The following is a 24,429-nucleotide window of genomic DNA, read 5'->3' as shown; positions in this document are numbered from 1 at the left end:
GCCCTCAAGGGTAACACATTGTTAATGTAGCCTCACACTCTGCAAGGCAGCACGAATGGAGGGAGGGGGGACAGCATGGCAGAGAGACAGACACACACCGTGTGTGTGTGTGAGAGAGAGAAGAGCATTGCCCCTTTAAGTACGCTGACCCCATTCTAAGTACACTGCCTTTTAAAGTAAATCAGCAAGTTGAGACAGCAGCTGCTGCCCGCAAGCTCCTTCCGTCCTGAGTCCTGTCGTGTCCCCTACCCCACCCCCGCTCTGTGGCGATGGGGTAAAGGAGTGGGGGGCAAGAGCGGGGGGGAATACCCTGATATTAGCACCCCTCTTCCTGACCCCCGCGCACAGCAAGCAAGAGGCTACTGGGAGCAACTCCAAGGCAGAGGGCAAGAGCAGCATATGGCAGTCGGGGGAGGGACAGCTGAATTGCCCAGCAATTGATAGCCTGCTGGGTGGCTGCTGCACAGGGAACTTAGGGGAGCGGGGAGCTGATGGGGGGCTGCCAGTCCACCCTGGTTCCAAGCCCGCACCTGCCAGCTGCAACGGGCTGCTCTTTCCGCAAACAGTGGACAAAGCAAGCGGCTGCCAAACGTTATAAGGGAACATTGCACAACTTTAAACGAGCATGTTCTCTGATCAGCAATATAACAACAAAACAATGTTAACCGGGACAACTTTAAGTGAGAAGTTACTGTATTCCAAAAGGTGAGGCTGAAAGTTCAAATTTAATTGTTCTTGTCCTTATGGTCTCTTCATATCATTTTGTATTTTTGTCACCTGACACTATGTGATATTATGCCGATTTATATAAGATTACAGAAGAAATTTTGTTTTACACTTTGGGCTAAATTTATTACTCTATGCACTATTTTTTTTTTTAAGCAGACCTCATTTTAGCCTCAAATGGTGTGCCTGCAATTAACTGGAGGTATAAATAATACAATTTAGCAATTTGACTATCTGATTGTCCTTGTTGTTGTTAATGTTGTGTCTAACTGCTATAATTTCTGCAACTCCAATTAATAGTGGGCACAAACTAGCATCCAAAGAATTCAAACCCATTAAAAAAATATAGGGCATCACACCAATCTTGCAAAACATGATTGACACAAAATTCACAGGAAAATGCTGGAGGGATGCCATGACATAGGAAAACTCTTCTGGGATTATCCCAAAGACTTCAGGTCTGATGCTGGAAAATTGATCCAAGAGTTATTTCAGGGATATTTTCCCAAAACTATTATTAAAATATTAGGAAAATGTCTTGATTTGCTGAAGTTAAACAAAGACAGAAGTTGTTAAGATTGCTTGTGATAGCAGCTAATAAGTGCAATGTACCTTCTGTGGAAAGTGTAGAAGATCTTTTTATATACACACAAAGCATGAAAAAATACCTCCTCCCACCCCACTCTCCTGCTGGTAATAGCTTATCTAAAGTGATCACTCTCCTTACAATGTGTATGATAATCAAGGTGGGCCATTTCCAGCACAAATCCAGGGTTTAACAGGAACGTCTGGGGGGGGGAGGGTAGGAAAAAACAAGGGGAAATAGGTTACCTTGCATAATGACTTAGCCACTCCCATACACATTGTAAGGAGAGTGGTCACTTTAGATAAGCTATTACCAGCAGGAGAGTGGAGTGGGAGGAGGTATTTTTTCATGCTTTTTGTGTATATAAAAAGATCTTCTACACTTTCCACAGTATGCATCCGATGAAGTGAGCTGTAGCTCACGAAAGCTTATGCTCAAATAAATTGGTTAGTCTCTAAGGTGCCACAAGTACTCCTTTTCTTTTTGCGAATACAGACTAACACGGCTGTTACTCTGAAAAATGTACCTTCTGTAACTCATAATCTATACTATCTCAACTCTGCTGTTTTCCCTTACTACTTTTAATTGCAACCATTATTTTCTTACATACATATTAAAAGAAAAGTGTACTGTCAGTTATCTGTTTTACTTTAATAGGCCATAAAGCATAGGAAATATCTAGTATGATATGTTAAGGTGATGCTTTTGAGAGTGATACCTATATTTGCATCACTCCAGGTTCTAAAGGGGAGAGAGGATCTCGAGGTTTACCAGGACCATCTGGTGCACAAGGCCCTCCAGGCCTTCTTGGTTTTTCAGGTGATAAAGGAGAACCAGCTAGTTCAGCATCTGGGCCTCCAGGAAAACCAGGACCAAAGGTACAGCAAGAAGACAATGGATAAGCTATGGTAATGACACAATAGGCAGCACCTTTGAATGCGGATGAAATAATGTGAAGTATAAGCAAGGGCAGAAAATTTTTATGGCGCAAGCTAACCCATTCAGCGCTGTAGGGAAATAATCTGCTGTTGATGAGAAATATTGAAATCCTATCCTGTCATCATTTTAGGAGAAATCAGTGAGTTGTTTTTTTGTTCCCCTGTGTCCAGGAGTTTCATATTTGTAAAGATGGAACCTCTTGGAATAATTTTCATATTTTTATTTATGAAGACTGATCCTTTTAAGAATAAGAACTGGTGCTGACAAATATTTGCTGACGATTATCAAGTGGTTCAGAAATCCATTTATCCCATGTAAAGAAAATAAGACAACTTTAAAATTGTCTTATCAGTTTTTGACAGAGTAGTAATGTCAAGATGAAACATGAATTGTTACTTTTTAAAACAGTTCAACTTTCTCTAGAAAAGTTAGGCCATGTGACTGTAATTCAGTGTCACATATTCAGGTCCGTGAGCAGCTAAAACCCACATTTTCAAATACAAATTAATTGTAATCTATTTTACTTACAAGCTGATCCACACATTTCAAATTATCTTATGCAGTATGTTGTATTACACCTTAGGCATTCCATCCAATCTATGTGTCTCGATTTTTATACCATGCCCATGCCTGTTCTATCTAGGCACCATTACTTATTATCTTGGACCTATATGTAGGAACATACTAATTATATTGGGTCGGACCAATTATCCATCTACTTCAGAGCCTTGTTTTTGACAGGTTTCAGAGTAGCAGCCGTGTTGGTCTGTATTCGCAAAAAGAAAAGGAGTACTTGTGGCACCTTAGAGACTAACCAATTTATTTGAGCATAAGCATCCGATGAAGTGAGCTGTAACTCACGAAAGCTTATGCTCAATAAATTTGTTAGTCTCTAAGTTGCCACAAGTCCTCCTTTTTTCTTTTTGTTTTTGACAGTGGCCTAAACCAGATAATTCATAGGAAGGTGGAAATTAAAAAAAAAAACTTCATGTGGACATTTGTGTACAACTATATATTATGGAGAAATTAATTCCCAGGCCCCCAGAGGGTGACCATTTTATATTCAGGAGCTGTTAAACCAGCTAGTGTAAAAGCCAATAAAGTGTATGTGGTGTTGGTGATACTGAGTGTGTGGAGAAAATAGAGGCCAGAGATTCAGGGAACTGCTTTGTGAGATATTTAAAATATATTGGACATGTGTTTCAGAAACTAAGATCTCTCTTTGAAACCATCAGTGGTGCATTATAAAATTTTAGAAGCAACATGTCATATGCCTATTTTGACATTTTCTGTCTGCAGATTATCTCACAACAAATAGCCATGATTATATTCACATCAGCATTAATACATGTGATTTTTTTTTAGAATGCTACTAATTCAATATGCATTTTAACTTAATTAAAATCTTATCCAAAATGTATTTGGCTGCTGCTTCTTAGGGTGATCCAGGTCCCCCGGGAGAAATGGGAAGAAAAGGGGAAAGAGGATCACCAGGTCAGCCAGGACTTGTAGGAGAACCTGGACTAGCTGGAAACAGGGGGGATTGTGGAAAACCAGGAGCTCCAGGTGAGCTTTGGTTTTGGAAAATGGTGAGATTTTACATGCTTTTAGCAAAAGGGAATCTCCAAATCCTCCAACGGAAATAACTAGGCCAGTTCCTCAACTAATGGGAGTTGGCAAAGCACCACTGAAATTAAGGGAGCTTTGCTAGTTTACATCAGCTGAGAATCTGGTCAAAGTAAAATCATAGTAGATCTAGCAAGCCATTAACTCTGGATCCAGTATAGATCTGAATTCAGGGTGATGCAGCTTTTTCTTCTTTTTCTTCCAAACTCTCCCCCCCATTTACAGGGCCATCTGAATGTGCTGGAGATACTGGCACTAAAGGGTGCAAGGGGGTGGCAGGACCGAGAGGCACTGAAGGCCCTCCAGGTTGGATTTTTATCCTCTCTCTCATTTCTTTCCCAGCTCTCTGCATTCTTGTTTGTTTCCTCTGTTGACATGAGATAGAAGAAATTGAAAATCTCAGCTATCAGAGGGGTAGCCATGTTAGTCTGTATCCACAAAAACAATGAGGAGTCCAGTGGCACCTTAAAGACTAACAGATGTATTTGGGCATAAGCTATCGTGGGTAAAAAACCCACTTCTTCGGACACATGGAGTGAAAATTACAGATACAGGCATAAATATATATTGGCACGTGATGAGAAGGGAGTTACCTTACAAGTGGAGGACCAATGCTGAAGGCCAATTCAGTCAGGGTGGATGTGGTCCACTCCCAATAATGGATGAGAAGGTGTCAATACTACCTTCTCATCCATTATTGGGAGTGGACCACATCCACCCTGACTGAATTGGCCTTCAGCATTGGTCCTCCACTTGTAAGGTAACTCCCTTCTCATCACGTGCCAATATATATTTATGCCTGTATCTGTAATTTTCACTCCATGTGTCCGAAGAAGTGGGTTTTTTACCCACGATAGCTTATGCCCAAATAAATCTGTTAGTCTTTAAGGTTCCAGCAGACTCCTTGTTGTTTTTGTCAGTTTCTTCTGAGTTTTTTGCAAATTACTTTATATATTTTTGAAATTGGGTTCTGAAGTTCTTTAACATTTCCATCATAAAGCTATAGGTACAGTTATAAAGTTTTAGTATAATTTTAAACCCAGAGAAGGGGGTTTTTAAAAATCAGGACACTAATGATTGCAGGGAGATGTAATAGCCTCACAAGTGGTGAGAAAGGCCTGCTCTGCCTCCTGAAAGATTATTGAGATATCCACAGTGGATGAAAAAACAAAGACCTAGCCAGAAGTAGAAAAAAAGCAGTCAGAGAAGAGAGTGAAAAAGACAGAGGGTGACAGTCCATTGCTAGAGTAACAAAGATCAGAACACTTTAAAATATACATATAGGGAGATGTATACGTATCTACTATACATTTTATTGAAATGAAAACAATGGGGGAAATAGCCATTATCAACAAAATTAGTATTGAGTATTGTCATGTCCAGATTCCCGTCTCATTTACACCAAGGTAAATCGGGAGTAGTGCTGTTGACTTCCATGAAATTACTTTAGATTTATATGAGTATAAGAGAGGTCAGACTCTCATTCTCACTCAGTAAGCCTCAAACCCTCCAGAGGATCTAGGGATTGATACCCTGAGGCCCAGATGGGTCCGTTATTGTGATCCCATTGACAGACTGGGCCTTACAATTTCTCTGAAAGACACAAAGTAGCCTGTAAGCATAATGTGGGTCTAATTCTGAATCCATTGAAATCCATGGGAGTTTTGCCAGTGAGTTCTGTGGGCGCAGGATACTGCACTTTACCACCATTTATACACTAGTACAGTTGTGGGGGTTTTTAATGCACCACTGTTAATAACACTCTAGTAAATGAGCATCATTTCCTTGTCATTTTGCATTTCAAACAGATAAGTAAAAATGAAAATGACAGTTTATAATTCTCAGGTGCAATAGGAGCCCCTGGAGCCAACGGAGCTGTTGGAGAAAGGGGGAATCAAGGACGGGATGGTCTTCCTGGCTCCCCAGGGGAAAAGGGAGAACAAGGTACTGCAGTATAATATTTTCATGTTATTTTAAACTCATTTCCTTTCCTGTTCACAATTCTTGTCAATCCTGTGGGCTAAAAGAGGAATCCCCTGAAGTACAAAAATTATGTTGGTAACTAAAAGGTTTCTTTCACACTTCACAAACTTTCTGTACGAATTTTGCATAGGACATCAAAATACAGTATATATACATGGCTCCTGCATGACATTTTTGGTTTATAATGATCATTATATAATCCATTTTTAATGTCCACGTCTACCAAGGTAAGGGTATTGCTGATAATATCTGAGGTGGCCTCAAAAATGCTCTAAGAGTTAGAGATATTACACCTTTATGATGAAGCAACAGCCTCAACTGCTAGATGGAATAAGAACTTAGAAGCCAGCCTTGGGTTTACTCATATGAATAAATTTACTCACCTGCTTACATCTTTGCAGGATCCAGCCCTTTAACTCTCAAATCCTTCAGTTAGATGCTCTTCCTCTTTTCGCCCAGCAGCCACAGAAAGTTACAGTTCTTCCTCATTTACAGAAGAAAAGTGTTTTCACATTTTTAGCCTCAAGCTGCTTTTTTGTGTGTTAGTATAAAAACAGATATTCAGTATTCTTTCTTCATATCAAGTTCTTAATAACGACTGTCATATTATTTTCACTTTTCACATACTTAAGTTTCTTTTTGCATTTTTCTTAGTTGCTGATTTAAAACAAATGCAGTGTTTTCCTGGTTTTTTCTTCAGTTTGGGGGGGGTGTGTGTGTGTGTGTGTGTGTGAAAATAGGCTTTAGCACTGGTAAGATACGCCTCAAATATGACTGTAAAATGTGCCTCCCAGATTAAAAAAGATGGTACCTCATTTGTATTTCCGAGTAGCAGCATAGCACAAATCCAAACTAATAAAGATTTTTCAGATAATTAAAATGTGATATTTGATCCAGTATATGTTTGGAATGTTAGACAAATATAACATGTATCTTCTACCAGTGCTTAAAGGCTGTTGGGTCGCACATGAAATATTATTTTGCAGGTGAACCCGGGTGGCAGATTCCAGGTCCACAAGGTATTTCTGGTCCTAAAGGTGAGTATTATTTTCAGCTACCATGAGTTTGGGGATTTTTTGCCCCCCGCCCTTTTTTTTAAGCCAAATTCTGCACTTGGATGCTTAAATTGTCACTTAGGCTCTTAAAAAAGGAGAGTGATTCTGTAGTTAAAACCAGTGATCCGACCCTATTTGTTAGGTTTCAAGATGTCTTACTTGTACAGTTAAGTCTATATAATACAGAGAAATCAAGGACATATTTCCTGCTTTTATAAAGGTGTAGTCAAGCACAGGATTCTCTAGTTTGTTTTTTATGGCAATTTGATTATCAGGATATGTTCTAATACAGGAAGCTGTTGCTACTGTGCACTAGCCATTGTCTGCCAGGATAAAGGAAAGCCACATCCATTTCTTTTCATGTAAATTCCCTTTCACTTTTATTCAGCTCTCTCTCTTCTTGTACCTCCATGCTTGGAGTTGCAAGAGGGGGAAAAGATTTCCTGAGAGGGACAACAGCAGTTCCCAATCTCAGTAATGAAAAGATTTCCCTTCACGTGTAAAGCGAGGAGTTCAAGAACAGCACTATGAACAAAATAAGTCAGTTCTGGATCCTGATATTTTTAGCTGTGGCTTGGTTTAAAAGGATTTACTAGTTCCACCTGAAAAATTATAGCATTTTTTATCATGGCAACCAACAATCCTATGTTGTTCTTTCTTCCTCAAATCTTTCCAGTCCTTTGTCAAAATAACTCCTTCGCACAGCCAAGCTCTCAAGTGCAGTCTCAGAAGAACAGCAGCATGTTACCCATCCCACAGTGAGTGCTGCCTGCCCTGAGCTACATTGTTACACGAGACAACTTGTTGTTGTAAGGCAAACAGGCACTTGGCACCTACTCTGACAACAATCCCATTTTCAATGTATAATAAATGTGTGCATTCTTGGTTGCCGGGATTCTGAAAGTAATGGCTGCCCTATTGAAAATTATCTCAGAACTTATGAAGCAACTTTTTATGTTTCATAGGAATCAAAGGTGACAAGGGGATTCCTGGTTGTCCAGGACCAGAAGGTATTAAAGGTCTAATGGGGGATCCAGGATCAATGGGACCTCCTGGATTGAATGGAAAGCCAGGATTCCCAGGTGCACCAGGCATAACAATTCCCGGCCAGAAAGGAAATAGAGGTCTTGCCGGAGTGAATGGAAGACTGGGTGTGTTGCTCTTATTTCTTATTGATGGGAAAAGAAGTTTTAGTATCTAGTGGAGATGGTTTGGCAAATCTAGAATCACAGATGACAGGGGCTTATGCACTTTATGATTAAGCAGACAGTTGCTTTATCAGTTGGTGTATCTTTACCATTGCAAAAAACAACGTATGTCTACACAGTGAAACATAAAACTAAAATAACATAATGGATCTCACTCCATGAACCACATCTTCTGCTAAAATCCCAATCCTTCCCCCTACCCCTACATAAACCCCTTGGATCCCGTGCCAGGCCTGGGCCAGTGGTTTTGCACAGGTATTACCAAGAGCCTACTTAAGGGCAATGAGGTAGCACTGGTGTCACGTAAAGTCTAATTTGGTCTGAATAGCCTTGGTAACTGGTGCTGGGTGTAGGATGGAAATAACCCAGCTCTCAACCCAGATTTCAGGTTGTGTGTGCAGGGCTCGCAGTTGGAAAAAATACACGTTTATGCTTCTTGCTCTGGACTCATTGAGGGACAATGAACATGGAGGCCCATGATGCCACTTCTGCAGAGTCATTTTTCATGGCAGAGCTGTGCTGTAAATAATGCTGCCATGAAATATGCCTACTGATTGCCTTTACTGATTCAGCTTTTTTTTAAAATGTAGGTATTCCTGGTAGTCCAGGATCTTCTGGAACCCCTGTGTACAGCATAAAAGGAAACAAAGGTGTTAGAGGTATAGATGTCATACCAGGACCACCAGGATTGGTAGGCAGTATTGGTCCTCAAGGTTCAACAGTAAGTGAAATGAATACTCCTTCTTTCTTACTCGCTTTTTAATTTCACAGTTTTGGTGAAAATTACACCCAGGCAAAAAAAGTTGTGATGTAAGAAAGAAATTAAGGTGAGTACTTGTTGTTGTGCATAAGCTTCAGAGGGCATCTGTGATAAATGAAAAGGGGGGGGAGGTAGCTCCCTTTTATGGACAGACAGCCAGTTAGCGATGAAATCCCTGTTAGTAGCTATTCTCTACTTGCTTTACCTGTAAAGGGTTAAACAAGCCCATAGGTAAAATGAAGGGAGTGGGCATCTGACCAAAAGAGCCAATGGGGGGGGCTAGAACTTTTTAAAATTGGGGAAAAAACTTTCCCTTTGTCTATCTGTTGTTGTCCTCCTGGAGAGGAGACACAGAGCAGCAATGCTGTAAGAAGCTTGCGGCAGGTATGAAAAATCATCAAATCCTGCCTAGATACTACTCTTTTGAAACCCCAGATATGTAAGTAGATCAGGAAATGTCAAGGAAGACACGATTAGGTTTATCTCTTTTATTTCTGTAAGGCTTGTGGACTCCTCTTGCTAAGACTCAAATGCTTTTGTTTTGTTTGTAACCTTTAAGCTGGACCTCAAGAAAACCATTCTTGATGCTTAATTATTATATTTACTCTTTTTAAATCTAGCAATAGCCTAAGTTCCAGATGTATTTTCTTTCTTTTTGTTTTTAATAAAAGTTACCTTTTTTTAAGAACAGGATTGGGTTTTTTATGTCCTAAGAGGTTTGTGCATATGTTGTTTAATTAGCTGGCAGCAACACCCAATTTCGTTTGTTTTCTTTCTCAGCTCTTCCCTGGAGGGTGGGTGAAAGGGTTCGAGGGTACCCCACAGGGAGGAATTCCCAAATGCGCCTTCCTGGGTTCAAAGGGTTTTTTTTGCATTTGGGTGGTGGCAGCATCAACCCATCCAAGGTCAGAGAGAAGCCGTAACCTTGGGAGTTTAATACAAGCCTGGAGTGGCCAGTATTAATTGTTAGAATCCTTGTGGGCCCCCCACCTTCTGCACTCAAAGTGCCAGAGTAGGGAATAAGCCTGGACAGCATCGAACACATCACCATGAATTTTTAGTAGTTTCCTTGCTTTTGCTGTTTTATCATTCCTGAGTGTAGCTCCTGGTGGATGAATTTCTATTTACTTGTTTTCTTAACAATGGGCAGAATATTTCTAGCGTGCTTGCAAACACGTAGGGTCAGATGTCGTCTGATTATAGTATGTTTGTAGGCACATTTTGCAGTAGCTCCGATATTTCCCCTTTGGACATTGTTTTTCAATTTTTGGTTGAGCTGTACAAATTAATGGACATGTTTTGTCTCATTCTGTTTGTCTGAAAAATAGCATAGTCAGTAACCTATTGAATTCTAAGTAAAAACCCAGACAGCCTATCTTGCGGTGTCTGAATACTGCTATGATTTTTCTTCATTCTTGTTGTCTGATTTGCAGGGAGTTGAAGGCACCCCAGGCAATGCAGGCCCTAGAGGTGAACCTGGCTTTACAGGACTTCCAGGTGTAACAGGTATTCACCTATTTATTAAACATACTTTTTGTGGACAGCACAGTACCAGTTGTATAACTGGAGACATGGAACCTTCTTAGTAAAACGTGGCTGTAGAAGGGTCAGGGATGGAAAATTCACCAGAAGATCAGGTTTGCTCACAACTCATCCTCTCTGGGTTGTTTTTTATTGCAAAGATTCTGGTTTAGACCAACCTGACACCAACTCAATAAAAAGCATCTGCCTTCCCTTCGTGCAACTTTTCAATCAATAAACTCACAATACAAAACAGGGTGGCTCCTATGGTTTACGAGACCTTTCAGGCATGGCTTCTAGTCAGCACAGCCAATTGTACCCTATTCCTATCCACCATGATCCATCACTATGCACAAGGCCAGCATAAGGATTTGGGGGGAAGGTTTACCAAATGATTCTTTGGGATAAATTCAACCCAGAGCTGATTGATTTTACATAAAAATGTTATGGGGGTTGGGATGAGGATATGTTTTTAGTTGGCCACAACCCAAGTTCTTTGAGACAGGGACTGTCTCTTATGTTTGCATAGCACCTAGCACAATGGGACCCCGATCCTGATTGGGTGTTCTGGATGCTATTTTAATACAGGATAACGCATTTTATTGCCAAAACAGCCATGGGTGAATGACCAGGATTCCATTCCATATTTCACAGCTGTTAAAAATTGACTATATTTTACATGTAAATAATTGAGCATCAGTAATCATGGAACCCTACAGTGCCATTTTTACCAAGTAAACAGTCACTGTAGCTTTTTGTTAACTCTGTGAGATCATGTACCCGGAGGATTCTTAAACGAATCTCTGAAACCACCAATAGTTTTTGGCTTCTACAATCATGCATGTGTCTAATCTTCCTTTTTAGGAGAAAAGGGTAATCGAGGATCCCCTGGACCAATGGGTGCAGCAGGACCTATCGGACCAAAGGGCCACCCTGGTAACCATTATTCCAGTCCTTCTCATTCTAGTGCCCCAAAACTTTGTTTTGGGGGGCGGGGTGTTAATATAAAGCATCCAGCTCTTTGTTGTATTTCCACTGTTAGGTCAGCCTGGAGCACTTAGGAAAGCAACATATATCCCAGGAAATCAAGGACCTGCTGGATCACCTGGAAGCCCAGGACTACCAGGTGATCCAGGACCTCAAGGGCCACCAGGATTACATGGTATATGTTTTACCATTTGCCTAGACTACTTGATAAGACTTGTTCATGGTTGGCTGGCACCCTGAATTTCTGCATAGACACTTTTATCTCTCTTAATATCACTTTCCTTTTCTATTGTATTTTAGTGTCATATTGACAACCTCCTATTCATAACTTTACCCCTAGTTCACTGGATGGGTGAGCAGTTCCCTTAACGTAGACCTGTGCAAAAAAGAATTCATGAACATTTGTCATGCTGCTCACAATTTCCTTTTGAGGAGATTCCTGAAGATGATATTTGGGAAAGGTGATTAATCTTGACAAAAAATACCCGTTATAATGCATAACAAAATGTGTATCTCTTTCAGGGGTTGACCTCACGGCATTTTTGTCTAGGATTGTCATGTGTGGGCATTTGTTTTGTTTTTTTGTCTGCTTCATGTCAGCTCAAAAATTGCTTTTTGAAGAATCCTGGCCCCCATCAGGATGAGTACATTCATCCCAAAGGTTCTTAGATGAAAGACAGGAGCCAAGTAAACTCAGCCACCATCCCACTTCCTCTTGACTCCTGTTCCCTTTTTTGTTTTCTCTCTCCTCATGTCCCACCTCTGATTCTTACCATCTCAGCCAGGAACTTCCAGAGGAGACCCTCCTCCCACTGAGTGGAGAGCCTTATGCTTTCTTCCCATTTTAGCTTAGCTGATCTTGCCACTGAGACACCTTGCCAGCATCATGCTGATTCCTCCATGGCAGTGTCCTCAGCTGATACTGAACACCATTTCCCAACTGCTTTCAGACTAAAGGAGGGGGTGAGACCAACCAGCAGGGAAGTGGAGCAGATCAGGCATGCCAGAGAAGTGGGTGTTCCTAGCAGAAGCACATAAGGCCAGTTAGAACTACTGAGAATCCTGAACCAGCACCTCTTAGCAACCAAAATCAATTTCTGTTTTATGCTATGGTGCTCCTCTGAAATCTGGCCAATCCTTAAGGTGTAAGCTTCCCAAGACTTAGCCGGTTCCCTAAGGGTTAACAAAAGGCATAGAATAAAGAAACATTTTTTGTCTCTTACAAGAAAATTTATCTTATATCGGAATCTAAATTATTTATGGATTTAAGAGCAGCAACTCATACCGTTTTGGATTGCTACTGTACTTTTGGAAAATTTCAATAAAACAGCAAATGCTGAAAAAGGTATATAGTCAGGTGTGGCGGTTCAATGACAAGACAGAACACAGCTTTTAGCAAGCAAGCAGGCTGGTCTCTGCTAACAGGCTTCTCCCTGTCAGCTTTCCACCTTCCCCTTTATTCTCTCTCTCCCCCCGCGCATTACATTCTCCAACAGATAAAAGGAATACACTGGCTTTGTTTAACATTCTTATTTACCAATTTCTATCTACCGCATTCCTTGCTCTCGGGCCTTGAGCCCAGTCCTGAGAGGCTTCCCACGGTTCATATCATCTTGGCGAGATTCCAAGGTTGATGCCCTTGGATGGAGCAGTGTGTGCACTACTCCTACACAACACTCCGGGTGTGCCCTGAATGTTGCCAACCGCATAAACCTTTATGAATCCTACAGTCAGGCCTCGATTTACGCTATCGTTGCGTTCTTGAAAAAACACTGTGCAAATAGAAATAGCTTAAAAAGATACCAAAGGTCTATGGGAAATAAAGGTTTAGGTTACAGGATCACAAGATGACCTACCTAATTTATCCAATACAGGTTTTATTAAAAATTTTTAATGAAATTTCAACTTGCTACTAACCTTTACTGATGTTGAGGATGAACTTGATATGATGATAATGCTGATGTCGTTTAAGTCAGAACGCTGATGGTTCATCTGGGGTGTCTTGGGAGGCCAGGGAGTGTGGAGCAGTGGCATAGCCAGTACAGGACACTTGGGTGGGTCCCGACTTCGGGTAGGTAGGCATTGACGGGGGTGGGGAGGGAAGGCAGGAAGGATCGGGGTCACCTCCCCATTCCCCTTCCAGCCGGCCTTTCGGGGGTCGATGGACACTCTGGCCAGGGTCCCCACACCCCAGTCACGCACTCGGGGAGCGGGGTCATGGCGTGGGGGCTTGCCCCACTCTGCCAGCCTGGTGCTCCTGCCGGAGATTGGGGCACAGGGGCTTGCCCCATTCCTCTTGCCCAGCACTCCAGCCGGGGAGTAGGGTCAAGGTAAGGCAGCTTACTCCACTCCACCCGGCGCTCCAGCCAGGGAGCGGGGTCGGGGCGCAGGGGCTTGCCCACTCCCCAGCTGGAGTGCCAGGTGGGTGAAGTGGGGCACCAGGGTCCCCCCCCAGGTGTGCGCCTGGGGCGGGGGGCCCCAGCCAGAGTGTCCATTGCCCCCCGCAAGGCTGGCTGTAGGGGTATGGGGAGGCAGCCCTGATCCCTCCTGCCTCCCCTCTCCCACCCCCATCATTGCCCGCCCACTCAAGTGTCCCATCCTGGCTACACCACTGATCTGCGCAACTTGGTGACCGCGCCACACCATGTAAAAGTGAATCCATACTGTGTACAAAAATAAAGGGTCACAATTAATGGACCGTGCATAACTGAAACCGTGCAAAAAAAGCATGTAAATCGAGGCCTGACAGTATTAACATTAGCTTTAGTTTTGTAACAATCCATTGTGAAAATTAAAACTTTCTACAGTATAACCATTCTTTTTATATCATCTTCCTAATTTATTTGATGCGAAATCTGGTGACAGTAATATGATAGAATTCTGACTTTAAAGCATTTGATTCTACAAAAAATTATGCCACAGTATCTGCTATTTTGAAGTTGTATTCCGGTGTTGTTTGTCGGGCTGATTGTTTTTGTTTTGTTTTTTTTGTAATTGGTAATTATGTGTATGGAGAATAATTACTGTTATATTAACACACATTCTTGCATATACAACACAGGACCTCAAGGTGTAAAAGGTCTACCAGGCCATTCTGGAAATCCAGGCATACTTGGACCAGTTGGTCCAAAAGGAGACAGAGGATTTCAAGGACAAAGAGGTACAGTGAAGGAGACATAGCTATTTGTGGAGCATCATACTGAAGCTGCAGATAAGTTGGACTCCAATTTCTGGGGATCCTTCCATTCTGACACAAATTACATTATGACACCCTCAATCAGGCCCAGATTCAGCAAAGCACTTACACACATGCTTAACTTTTAAACACATGACTAGTCCCACTAAAATCATCTCTTTTCAGATCTCATTTGAAAACATACCTTTCCTCCCTTGATAATGCTGCTTAACTTCTCTCTCCCTCTGTGATTGACCTTGTTTGTTTGTTTGTTTGTTTGTTTAGAAATCCATGTCCACCACCAAGGTGCCGTACTTTTTATATAAACAGTCAATTATAGAACAACAAATTGGAACTGCTTGTTTTAAGTCCTTCACCATAAAATGTTTTTACATTTACCACTCTCCTGCAGAGTAAACCATGTTTCTTAGCACTGTGCATTTGGGGATATAGGTTGAAGGAAGAATGCTGTATAGAATCAAATTGCATTGTATTTTATAACTAATATTGTTTTATTTGTTCCACACAAAAGCTATTTATGTACCTTTTACATTTAAAAGGATTTAAAACGTTTATCTGTTTTTTACAATATCTATTTGTATAATGTACGTGAAATTATCAAATTTCTCAAGCTAGGTCAGAATTTAAAAATGTAGTTTTTGTAGAAAGATACATGTAGATATATGTAGGACAATAGCTTGACATAGGAGAGACAGTATATTTCAGTGGATCAGACACTCACGTGGGAGTGAGGAGTTCCAGATTCTATTCCTGACTCTCCCACTGTCCTGCTGTGTTACCTTCCACAGGTCATTTCACGTCTGTTTGCCTTCCCAGCTTTCATCTGTCTTGTCTCTTTAGAGCGTAAGCTCTGTGGGTCGGGGTTGTTTGTCTGTTGGGGATTCTAGACAGTACTGGAAGGCAGATAATAATATTTAAGTTGAACTATTTAAAATTTTGTTTTCGGATGGGTTCAGTCACTTCAGAAAGCAATCAGAGACATACTGTTTAAAGAGTAATAGGATAAAAATATGTATGTTTTGGGGTTTTTTTACAGGATGTCCTGGGCTTATTGGCTTTCCAGGAATACGGGGCCTACCTGGTTCCCCTGGTATTTCCATAGCTGGTCCAACGAGAAGAGGCTTCATCTTTACCCGGCACAGCCAGTCAACAAAGATTCCGTCATGCCCATCTGGGACAGCTCAGATCTACAGTGGTTATTCTCTTCTCTTTGTACAAGGAAATGGGCAAGCACATGGCCAAGACCTTGGTACCATCTTAGAAAGAATTTTAAAACCATTTACTGTAAATCCCATGACCACCTTACTGAATAGGGGAATAAGCCTAAACTACTGATGGGAAAGGCAAATGTGCAGTAAATATCTCATAATTTACCTGAAATGAAAATATCAGTCAAAGATACTAATCTCCACTGTACACTAAGGACTAAATAGTGCTCATGCAACCAGTCCCATAAAAGGGGAAGCAAGTAGCTCTACCATATCAAGAGAGACCCAGGGAAGGAATCCTGGCTCAGCGAGGCAGTTCCTTCCCAGCATCCGCATCTCCTTTGCCCCCCTTGGCCATTCAGTATCAGGGACGAGGTGAAGGATGATATTGCACAATTAATCAAAAGAAATAATTCCTTGCTTTCAACAGATTTTGTTCTTAGCCTCCATGCTATTTTAATGTAGCCTCTTTGTATTTAATTTAATCATCAGATTACCTTACTTATGGTACAACTGTACAGAAAAGTGGCTTCTTTTCTTTACATCCTCTATCTGTATTTATTCTTAGTGTGTAGATTGGATCTCATCACATGGCTGTTCCATTTGTTATGCTAAATATCTCTCATGGCTTTCACAAAACTGCCATCCTATGTCTTTCAGGGACAGTTGGTAGCTGCCTGCAGCGATTTACCACCATGCCATTTTTATTCTGTAACACCAATGATGTTTGCAATTTTGCTTCTCGCAATGACTATTCATACTGGCTGTCAACTACAGCACCAATGCCAGAAGACATGGAACCAATCTCTGGCAGCGCCTTACAGCCCTATATTAGCAGGTATGAGTTTAATAACTTCAGCCCCAATTCCGACCTACACAGATAACATCATTTATTTTGAATAGCAAAATGTGAAATACAGATGAGTTAAGCTTTCAAAATGCAAAAGTATTAAAAAGTACTATGCCAGTAGCTAACAAATTAACCAGACTTGCAATAACAATATCTCTCTGTGAACAGAAGAATTTGTGAGGCTCTAGTAGAAATATTTCAAACTGATCTTACTGAAATCCAACCTCCAGTCACAGTTCTATAATATGATCTTGTTTTTTTCAGTCAGCCTGCCTGTCTTAGCCAATACAAGCTCTGAATTTGACCACCTGGATATTTGATCACATTTGAATATGTGTTTGATATGTGGTACCAAAGTCCCAAATGGTGAATAATTTAAATCTAACCTAAATGAGCAAATATCAAGAAAACCCTGAAACCAAAACTGAGATGTTCATTTAAGAGATAAGATGGGTGGGGTAATATCTTTTATTGGACCAATTGCTGTTGGCAGGGCTGTCCCTACCTATTCTGGGGCCCCATGCAGCCCCAGGCGTCTGTGGGGGGGGGGGGGCTGGCTTGGGGGCCAGGGGGGAGCCATCCCCCAGCATTCACCAGCGGCACAGCAGGGGCCAGGTCGCTGCACTTCCCGCCGCCGGTGAGTGCAGGCCCGGCCCTGCTGCAGAACTCAGAGAAGTGGGGGCGGGGCTGGGGCGGGGAAGAGGGGGGGCGGAGCAGGGGGAACAGGGGCTGGAGCAGCACGTAGCTGCGCAGGGCACCAGGAAATTTGGTGCCCCAAATTTCCTGGTGCCCTACACAGCTGCGTACTTTGCGTATCGGTAAGGTATCTGGCTGTTGGTGAGAGAGACAAGCTTTTGAACTACACAAAACTCTTCTTCAGGTCTAGGAAAGGATGTCACAGCTAAATACAAGGTGAAACAGATGGTTTTAGCTTCTAACAGATTAGCTTATTACAACAATCTGTAACTCACTTACCCCCCTTTTTTCTCCTATGACTGCAGGGATGTTGTCATAAATATAAAGGGAAGGGTAACCACCTTTCTGTATACAGTGCTATAAAATCCCTCCTGGCCACAGACAACATCCTGTTACCTATAAAGGGTTAAGAAGCTCAGCTAACCTGGCTGGCCCCTGACCCAAAGGACCAATAAGGGAACAAGATACTTTCAAACCTTGGGGCGGGGGAGGCTTTTGTTTGTGCTCTTTGTCTACGTGTTTGTTCTCTCTTGGGACTGAGAGAGGCCAGACAGAAATCCGTCTTCTCCAACCCATCCTAATCCAAGTCTCCAATATTGCAACCGATATAGATAAACTAATCTGCCTTGCCTGGCTTATCTTTTGTTTTATGTGAATTTTCCCTGTGTTAAGAGGGAGGTTTATTCCTGTTTTCTGTAACTTTACGGTTTTGCCCAGAGGGGGATCCTCTGTGTTTTGAATCTGAATACCCTGTAAAGTATTTTCCATCCTGATTTTACAGAGGTGATTCTTTTACCTTTTCTTTAATTAAAATTCTTCTTTTAAGAACCTGATTGATTTTTCTTTGTTCTTAAGATCCAAGGGTTTGGGTCTGTGTTCACCTGTACAAATTTGGTGAGGATTATTATCAAGCCTTCCCAGGAAAGGGGGTGTAAGGTTTGGGGGGATATTTTGGGGAAAGACGTCTCCAAGTGGTTTCTTTCCCTGTTCTTTGTTTAAAACACTTGGTGGTGGCAGCATACTGTTCAAAGACAAGGCAAAGTTTGTACTTTGGGGAAGTTTTTAACCTAAGATGGTAAGAATAAGCTTAGGGGGTCTTTCATGCGGATCCCCACATCTGTACCCTAGAGTTCAGAGTGGTGAAGGAACCCTGACAGATGTTAACAGGCCACTTCAACTTGAATGGTCCCTTAGAATATGAGTTAACTAATTATGCTAGACAATCTTGTATTTAGCTGTGACAACCCTGAGTATCTTTCCCTGACCTGAAGAAGAGCTCTGTCTGTGTAGCTCAAAAGCTTGTCTCTTACACTAACAGAAGTTGGTCCAATACAAGATATTACCTCACCCAACTTGTCTCTCTAATATCCTGGGACAAACATGGCTACAACAACACTGTAAATGTTCATTTAAATGTTCTGGTATCCTAGTTAAAGCTAGGGTATGTTTAATTTGCATAACTGGCACAAGAAAGACAACCCAAAGTCTCACTGACCTTGATGATATTAAGAAGCAATAGTTACATAATAATCAGCTGCTCCATGTGCAGGCGTATTAGATTTGGACAGGCTAAAAGGAAACAGACATAATTTCAACATTAGGAATATGTTGTCTTCTTACAGCTGAATTTACTTTAAGGAACATATACTGGAATAAACCATCGTTTCTGTGATCAGTGCATGAAAATTACAGAGAACTCTCGTGCGTAATGTCCCAAGGCAGTTATGCAGTGTAGAGTCTCATTTTACATCCTTTATCTGTTTACAGACCCATCTTCAAGACTCTATCACCATAGTGTTTGGAGACCTCCTGCACCTGTAGGGCCAGATTATCCTGTGCACTACAGCCACTTTGCACCATACCACCCATGTAATCTGCCCCTAAAGCCATCTTCACTGGACCAGGGAGAATCACACTATTGCATGCACAGATGATTCTTAAGAGATGTATAGCTGACAGATCTCTGTCCTTTCTGTCAGAGTAATGGAGCATCAGAGTTTCAGACGGAAGAGAATGTGGCTGGAAGAAATGGGGCATGGCTGTGGTGCTCCTGTACTGTGTCAGTCTTCAGCTACATTTTTGGTCCCATGTGGCATTTTTCAGCCTAGCCTACGTTTGAGAAGCCCTCAGGCAACTTTAAAACATCAGCAGCACTGCACAGAGCATCAGTAAGACCAGAGGGTGCAAAAGCAAGCTTTAGATCAGCTTTGCACACACGCACCCCCCTTTGCATGCAGTCCATGCAGTTCAGTCAGACCCCAAGATTTGGTCTATATTCCTTCATTAGTGGATGAAACAGATTTTTCTAATCATGGCAGAGTATTCCAGCGTAAAAATATATAACACCCCAAGCAGTGAGCATCTAAAGCAAGCAAGTTTTAACCTTTCATTTCAATAATGGCAGCATTAGGATGATCAAAGTGTTCTAGGGCTAATCTCCTTGCCTCACCAATTCCTTGCAGTGTATATGGATGGAAATTCTGAAGTCATGTATTTTGGATAGTCTGGTACCTGACAGCTGGTTACCAGTTTACCTGTTTCCATGGGGGCAATGTTATGAGTGCAAATTCCAAAATTCAGACCAATGCCTGTAATGGGATGTGAAATTGTATCAGTAAGATCTATAAATGTCATCTGGATTTTTTCACCCAATACTTATGTTTCATATTACAGATGTATTGTTTGTGAAGGACCAGCAGTGGTAATAGCAGTTCACAGCCAAACAACTGCACTTCCTTTATGTCCTCAAGGCTGGATATCTCTGTGGAAGGGTTTTTCCTTTGTTATGGTAAGGGGGAAAATAGACAAAAAATACTTTTCACGTGGAGCAACACCCTTTTACATGGGGAATGGGGTTTGCTGTCTTCCCAGGATTTGTCCCTAATATAAAGCTGCTTAGCGAAGAAAGGAAAGAAAGATAGCTTGTTTCTAGGATGTGGTTACTACTGGGTGCTGATTTTAAACATGCAGATTTTTATCAACTACAAGAGGTTTCCATCCAAAGTGTTCTACTGTAAAGGGTCATTTTATGGGCATTTCTACAAGCACGTTTCCCACTGCAGATAAGTTCCTTCTCTGCTTTCTATGAAGAGAGAAGCAATCAGTGCAAGGGAAAACGATGCACAGGTGATTAAAGCTGGAGAAATGGCTCATTTGAAATCAGGTTACTATGATACTTAACTAAGGAGGTGCCAAACCTCTTCCAGGGAATTTCTGTCTTTGTCCTGGGCCTGGTTATCGTGACCTCTCCCCCCGACAGAGGAAAAACACCTTTGCAGGGATTAGAGAAATACCACAAAGTCCTTTGAATTGTCCTAAAGCTTCTGTACTGGACTTCATTACAAGGTAGTAAATTGTATTAATGTCAAAATAATACCAGTCCAAAATATAATAATCCATCATTCAATACAATTAATCGGTGCTGATTGTTGTTTTAGCTCGATTGCACAACGGTACTTTGCTAGAATGGTACTTCACACGTGTTTTTTAGAAAGATATTTCTTGCATTCTGTTCAGTAAAAGGTGTTTAGCAGTGTCAAAGTCAGATTCAGGACTCACATAATTTGTCAGACCACTCTGTTTATTAGCAAAGCGCTTTGCCAAAGATGTGAGCCCCTCTCTGAGGCTAAAGATAACTTATTTATACAGCTAAGCCAAAGCCAATTTAACATAAGAGACAAAAGGAAGCAGAAACTGACAAATATACATACATATCTTATTTGCATACTGACGTTTACCAATCTCCTAGCTCAGTAGGAGCTCTAAGTTAATTAGTTTTGAGGACCCATTGTCTCACACGCCTTAATGTTTCTCTTCCTGACAACTATATTTCAACAAACCCTTCAAGTAGCATTTCTTTAATGAATTATAATTTCAATATAATTCATTCTACTTTCACAGCAGATGTTCATTAAAGATAGTTTTGTGGTTACAGTATACAAGTGCCGGTTCAGAAGCCTCTGGCCAAGCATTGGCATCACCTGGATCCTGCTTGGAAGAATTCCGTGCCATTCCATTCATAGAATGTCATGGTAGAGGGACATGCAACTACTACACAAATTCCTACAGCTTCTGGCTGGCTTCACTAGATCCAAGGAGAATGTTCAGGTAACCTTTGCTTTCCCAGTGACTCAGCTATGACCCGTTGCCCTCATCCACACCAGCCACCATTGCTGCAGATCCAGGGGTAGCATAGGAGCCATTAAGTTGGCTGTACACTATCTGAACATCCTGCTAGTCGTCCTTGCGAGGGTGGCTAAGTTGACTTTAGAGTCATTTTGCGGTGTTGGAACAGCACAAAGGGGCCTAAAAGAGGATCAAAGCCTTCATTTCTTTAAATCCCAGCTTTCCTGCAACAAGTCTTTTAAATGCACAGGGAAATAGTCACCACTAATATAAGCAGGTGCAATTCCATTATTTTCAGCAGTTTCCCCTGCTTACGTCAATAGTGAATTTTCTAGCGAGAAGCAAGTAAGCCAAAGCGTACTGGAACTTTTCAACCCTGATTCTATACTGATTTCCAGCCTATTCAACCCCAGCAATTTCAGTGGGATTTCCAAGGTGTACCTTAGTGCAGAATTTGGCCCTTCGTGCTAAATTTTGATATGGGGGAAAAGTGAGTATTTTCCAAGTTCATATATCCTAGAAAGCTTTATATATTTCTTCCTGCAACCATAAACAACACTGATGTTTCAAGAATGTGTCCTTTATAATCCCTCCATCTTTTCTTGGTGTATACTGTATGCTTTGTGGTCATCTTGTACACATTCAGGGGCAACCCTAGGCACATGCGTAGTGTGTTGCTGTACATATCCCTGTGCTCTTGAGGGCTGCACTGTCAGCATATGCTCACTGTACACTAACACACATTTCATTCTTCAAGGCAACTAATGGTCATACCCCAGTCTTGTCAGTTGCAATGTTGATGTAACGCCAACAGATCCCGGTCGCCAGCAGTTGGGATCAAATCTGGGACTTCTGGAGCTTAGTGCATGAGTCTCTACCACATGAGCTAAAAGCCAACTGGCTGTTCGCTAAGGCTGTAGAGCAGACTCATTTTATCTCTCTCTCTAAGTGGACTCGGTGCCACTAGATGGGACAGAACACTGCACCCAGGAGGTGTGTGGGTTACATTGACACCACCTTTCACCTCTTGCTGAAGGAGATGAGGACAGATTTTTAAAAATAGGGGAATCTAAAGCCTTGATCCAAAACCCAATATAAAGACTTTGGTCTTTGGATTAGACCCTAACAGTCTAGATAACAGTAATGGGATTGTGGTACTTTACCCCACTTACTCTGGCTCAAAACCAGTGCTTAGTGTTGGGAGCCCTTGTGACACATGCTCCGGTGAGGCTGGCTAAGAGCTATGTGAGAGCTGGGGTGGTGGGGACAGAGGCAAAAGTGCAAATATAGAAAACTCCCACCACCTCACTCCTATTTTAAAAAGAAAAGTAAATGTGTTGTTCTCTTTCTTTTAGGAAGCCTTTACCACAGATTTTAAAAGCCGGGGAATTGGAAAACATCATCAGCCGCTGTCAGGTCTGCATGAAGAGAGACAGAAATTTTTGATGGAGCATCAAACTCTGCTTTTATTGCAAAGAATAGCCTAACTCTGCAGAACATGCACTTATTAATGCCAAATTGTTTCTGGACAATGAGCTCTAAAATGCTAGTGCAGCCCTATGGTGAGATAGTGCAGCATTTTGACTTTCTTTTTTCTAAGCAAATTGCAAAGCACTTTTTTGGAGAAGGCTGTTGTTATGGCAGTACTACAGATCTTCATCGTCTGAACTGTGAGGCAAAGTGGGTGATGTAATATCTTTTATTGAACCAACTTCTCTGGGTGAGGGAACAAATGGGTCTGGGATTTAAGTGGACCATAGAGTTAAGTCCGTGATTTAAGGGCTCCCATGGCGTTCCAGAGTGAACGCAAACCTTCAGTTATAAATCTATTTTTTTAAAATGCACTAGAAAAAGAAGCATAAAATCTACACCTTTTATAAAGTATTTGAAACATTAAATATTTGTCACACACATCTGCAGAGATAAAACCTCCTATTCCATCCAGTCAGGTGAAAGTATCTTAAAATAAAACATTTGTTATGAGTGATGTTCAAATGGTATTATCGGAGCACTAATTTACACCAGTGAATTCAATTGTAAATGGACTTAAATACTTGATAAGCACTTTTATTTAGTCATTTAATTTATATAAACTGTAGCTCTGAATTTTTTGGTATTTATGATATTGCACATGCAGCACTATTTAAAATTTTAATGTTGACATTTAAAAAGTTAATAACTTTTAATACTTGCACACAACTGTCAGAATTCCAGTTCAATTATTTAATCTTATAGATAAAGCATAATTAATCTGACAAGTCTAATAAATGCATCATTTTAAATGAAGGGTCTAGAAGTTAGTTGAAGTAAGAAAGATTTCTCATTGAGGCCTATTTTTTTGCAAGTAAAATATTTTATACCTATTTGTTAAACTATTTCCAGTATGTTTGTTTTAATACTCGAATTTTCTCTGTTAATATAACTAGAAACAGTTTTCCGCATATGTAACATCCAGGGTCATCTAAGCTAATTTAAACACAGCATTTACATTAATTGAATGAATATTTAAGATTTTTGTTTCCTTGAGTAGATTACAGTATCTCTGTTTGCAAAACATTTCAAAAATATTACACTTTTTTTTATAAAATACTCTCAGCAAACGCATGCTGCTGCTAAGAGGGCATTGTGAGGTGTAAAAATCTTTCCTTCAGATCTGCTTATGTCTTGACATGTGATTGTCGCAATTGATGGTTTTTTCCCTGAGTCCTAAATTCTGCTGTAAAATCAGGAAAATACCCACCATTTCTTTTGAAAACTGTTCACAATTAGGGTGAGGATAAATTCAGGATCACCAGATGCACACGAAGGCGTTATATCAGTTTCTGAGTCCCTCTCTGAGAGCATACTTGTAAAAACCAGACCTTAAGTCCATCAGAGTTAAGTCCACTGGAGATGCACAGTAGGTTATGATATACAGTGTAACATATATATTACCTGGATTATTACTCAGCAGTAAGAGATGG

The 24,429-nt window shown here is 41.2% G+C and overlaps 1 protein-coding gene across 1 annotated transcript in view; it reads left to right on the top strand.

Moving 5' to 3' along the window:
- COL4A3 (collagen type IV alpha 3 chain) overlaps positions 1–22,994 on the top strand; it is a 108,055-nt gene extending 85,061 nt beyond the window's left edge. Inside the window, exons 37-52 of the mRNA XM_074963896.1 lie at positions 2,051–2,190; positions 3,691–3,817; positions 4,103–4,183; positions 5,723–5,821; positions 6,847–6,897; positions 7,881–8,066; positions 8,714–8,844; positions 10,317–10,389; positions 11,269–11,340; positions 11,447–11,566; positions 14,453–14,551; positions 15,624–15,836; positions 16,456–16,633; positions 20,015–20,129; positions 21,276–21,448; positions 22,822–22,994. Of these exons, the coding sequence (XP_074819997.1) occupies positions 2,051–2,190; positions 3,691–3,817; positions 4,103–4,183; positions 5,723–5,821; positions 6,847–6,897; positions 7,881–8,066; positions 8,714–8,844; positions 10,317–10,389; positions 11,269–11,340; positions 11,447–11,566; positions 14,453–14,551; positions 15,624–15,836; positions 16,456–16,633; positions 20,015–20,129; positions 21,276–21,448; positions 22,822–22,912 (1,949 nt within the window). The 3' untranslated portion in view covers positions 22,913–22,994. The remainder of the gene's footprint in view (positions 1–2,050; positions 2,191–3,690; positions 3,818–4,102; positions 4,184–5,722; positions 5,822–6,846; positions 6,898–7,880; positions 8,067–8,713; positions 8,845–10,316; positions 10,390–11,268; positions 11,341–11,446; positions 11,567–14,452; positions 14,552–15,623; positions 15,837–16,455; positions 16,634–20,014; positions 20,130–21,275; positions 21,449–22,821) is intronic.
- Positions 22,995–24,429: the final 1,435 nt, after the last annotated feature.

This window comes from Natator depressus, chromosome 9 (assembly GCF_965152275.1).
Source record: "Natator depressus isolate rNatDep1 chromosome 9, rNatDep2.hap1, whole genome shotgun sequence".
NCBI lineage: Eukaryota > Metazoa > Chordata > Testudines > Cheloniidae > Natator > Natator depressus.
This window is presented reverse-complemented; position numbering and strand designations above follow the sequence as displayed.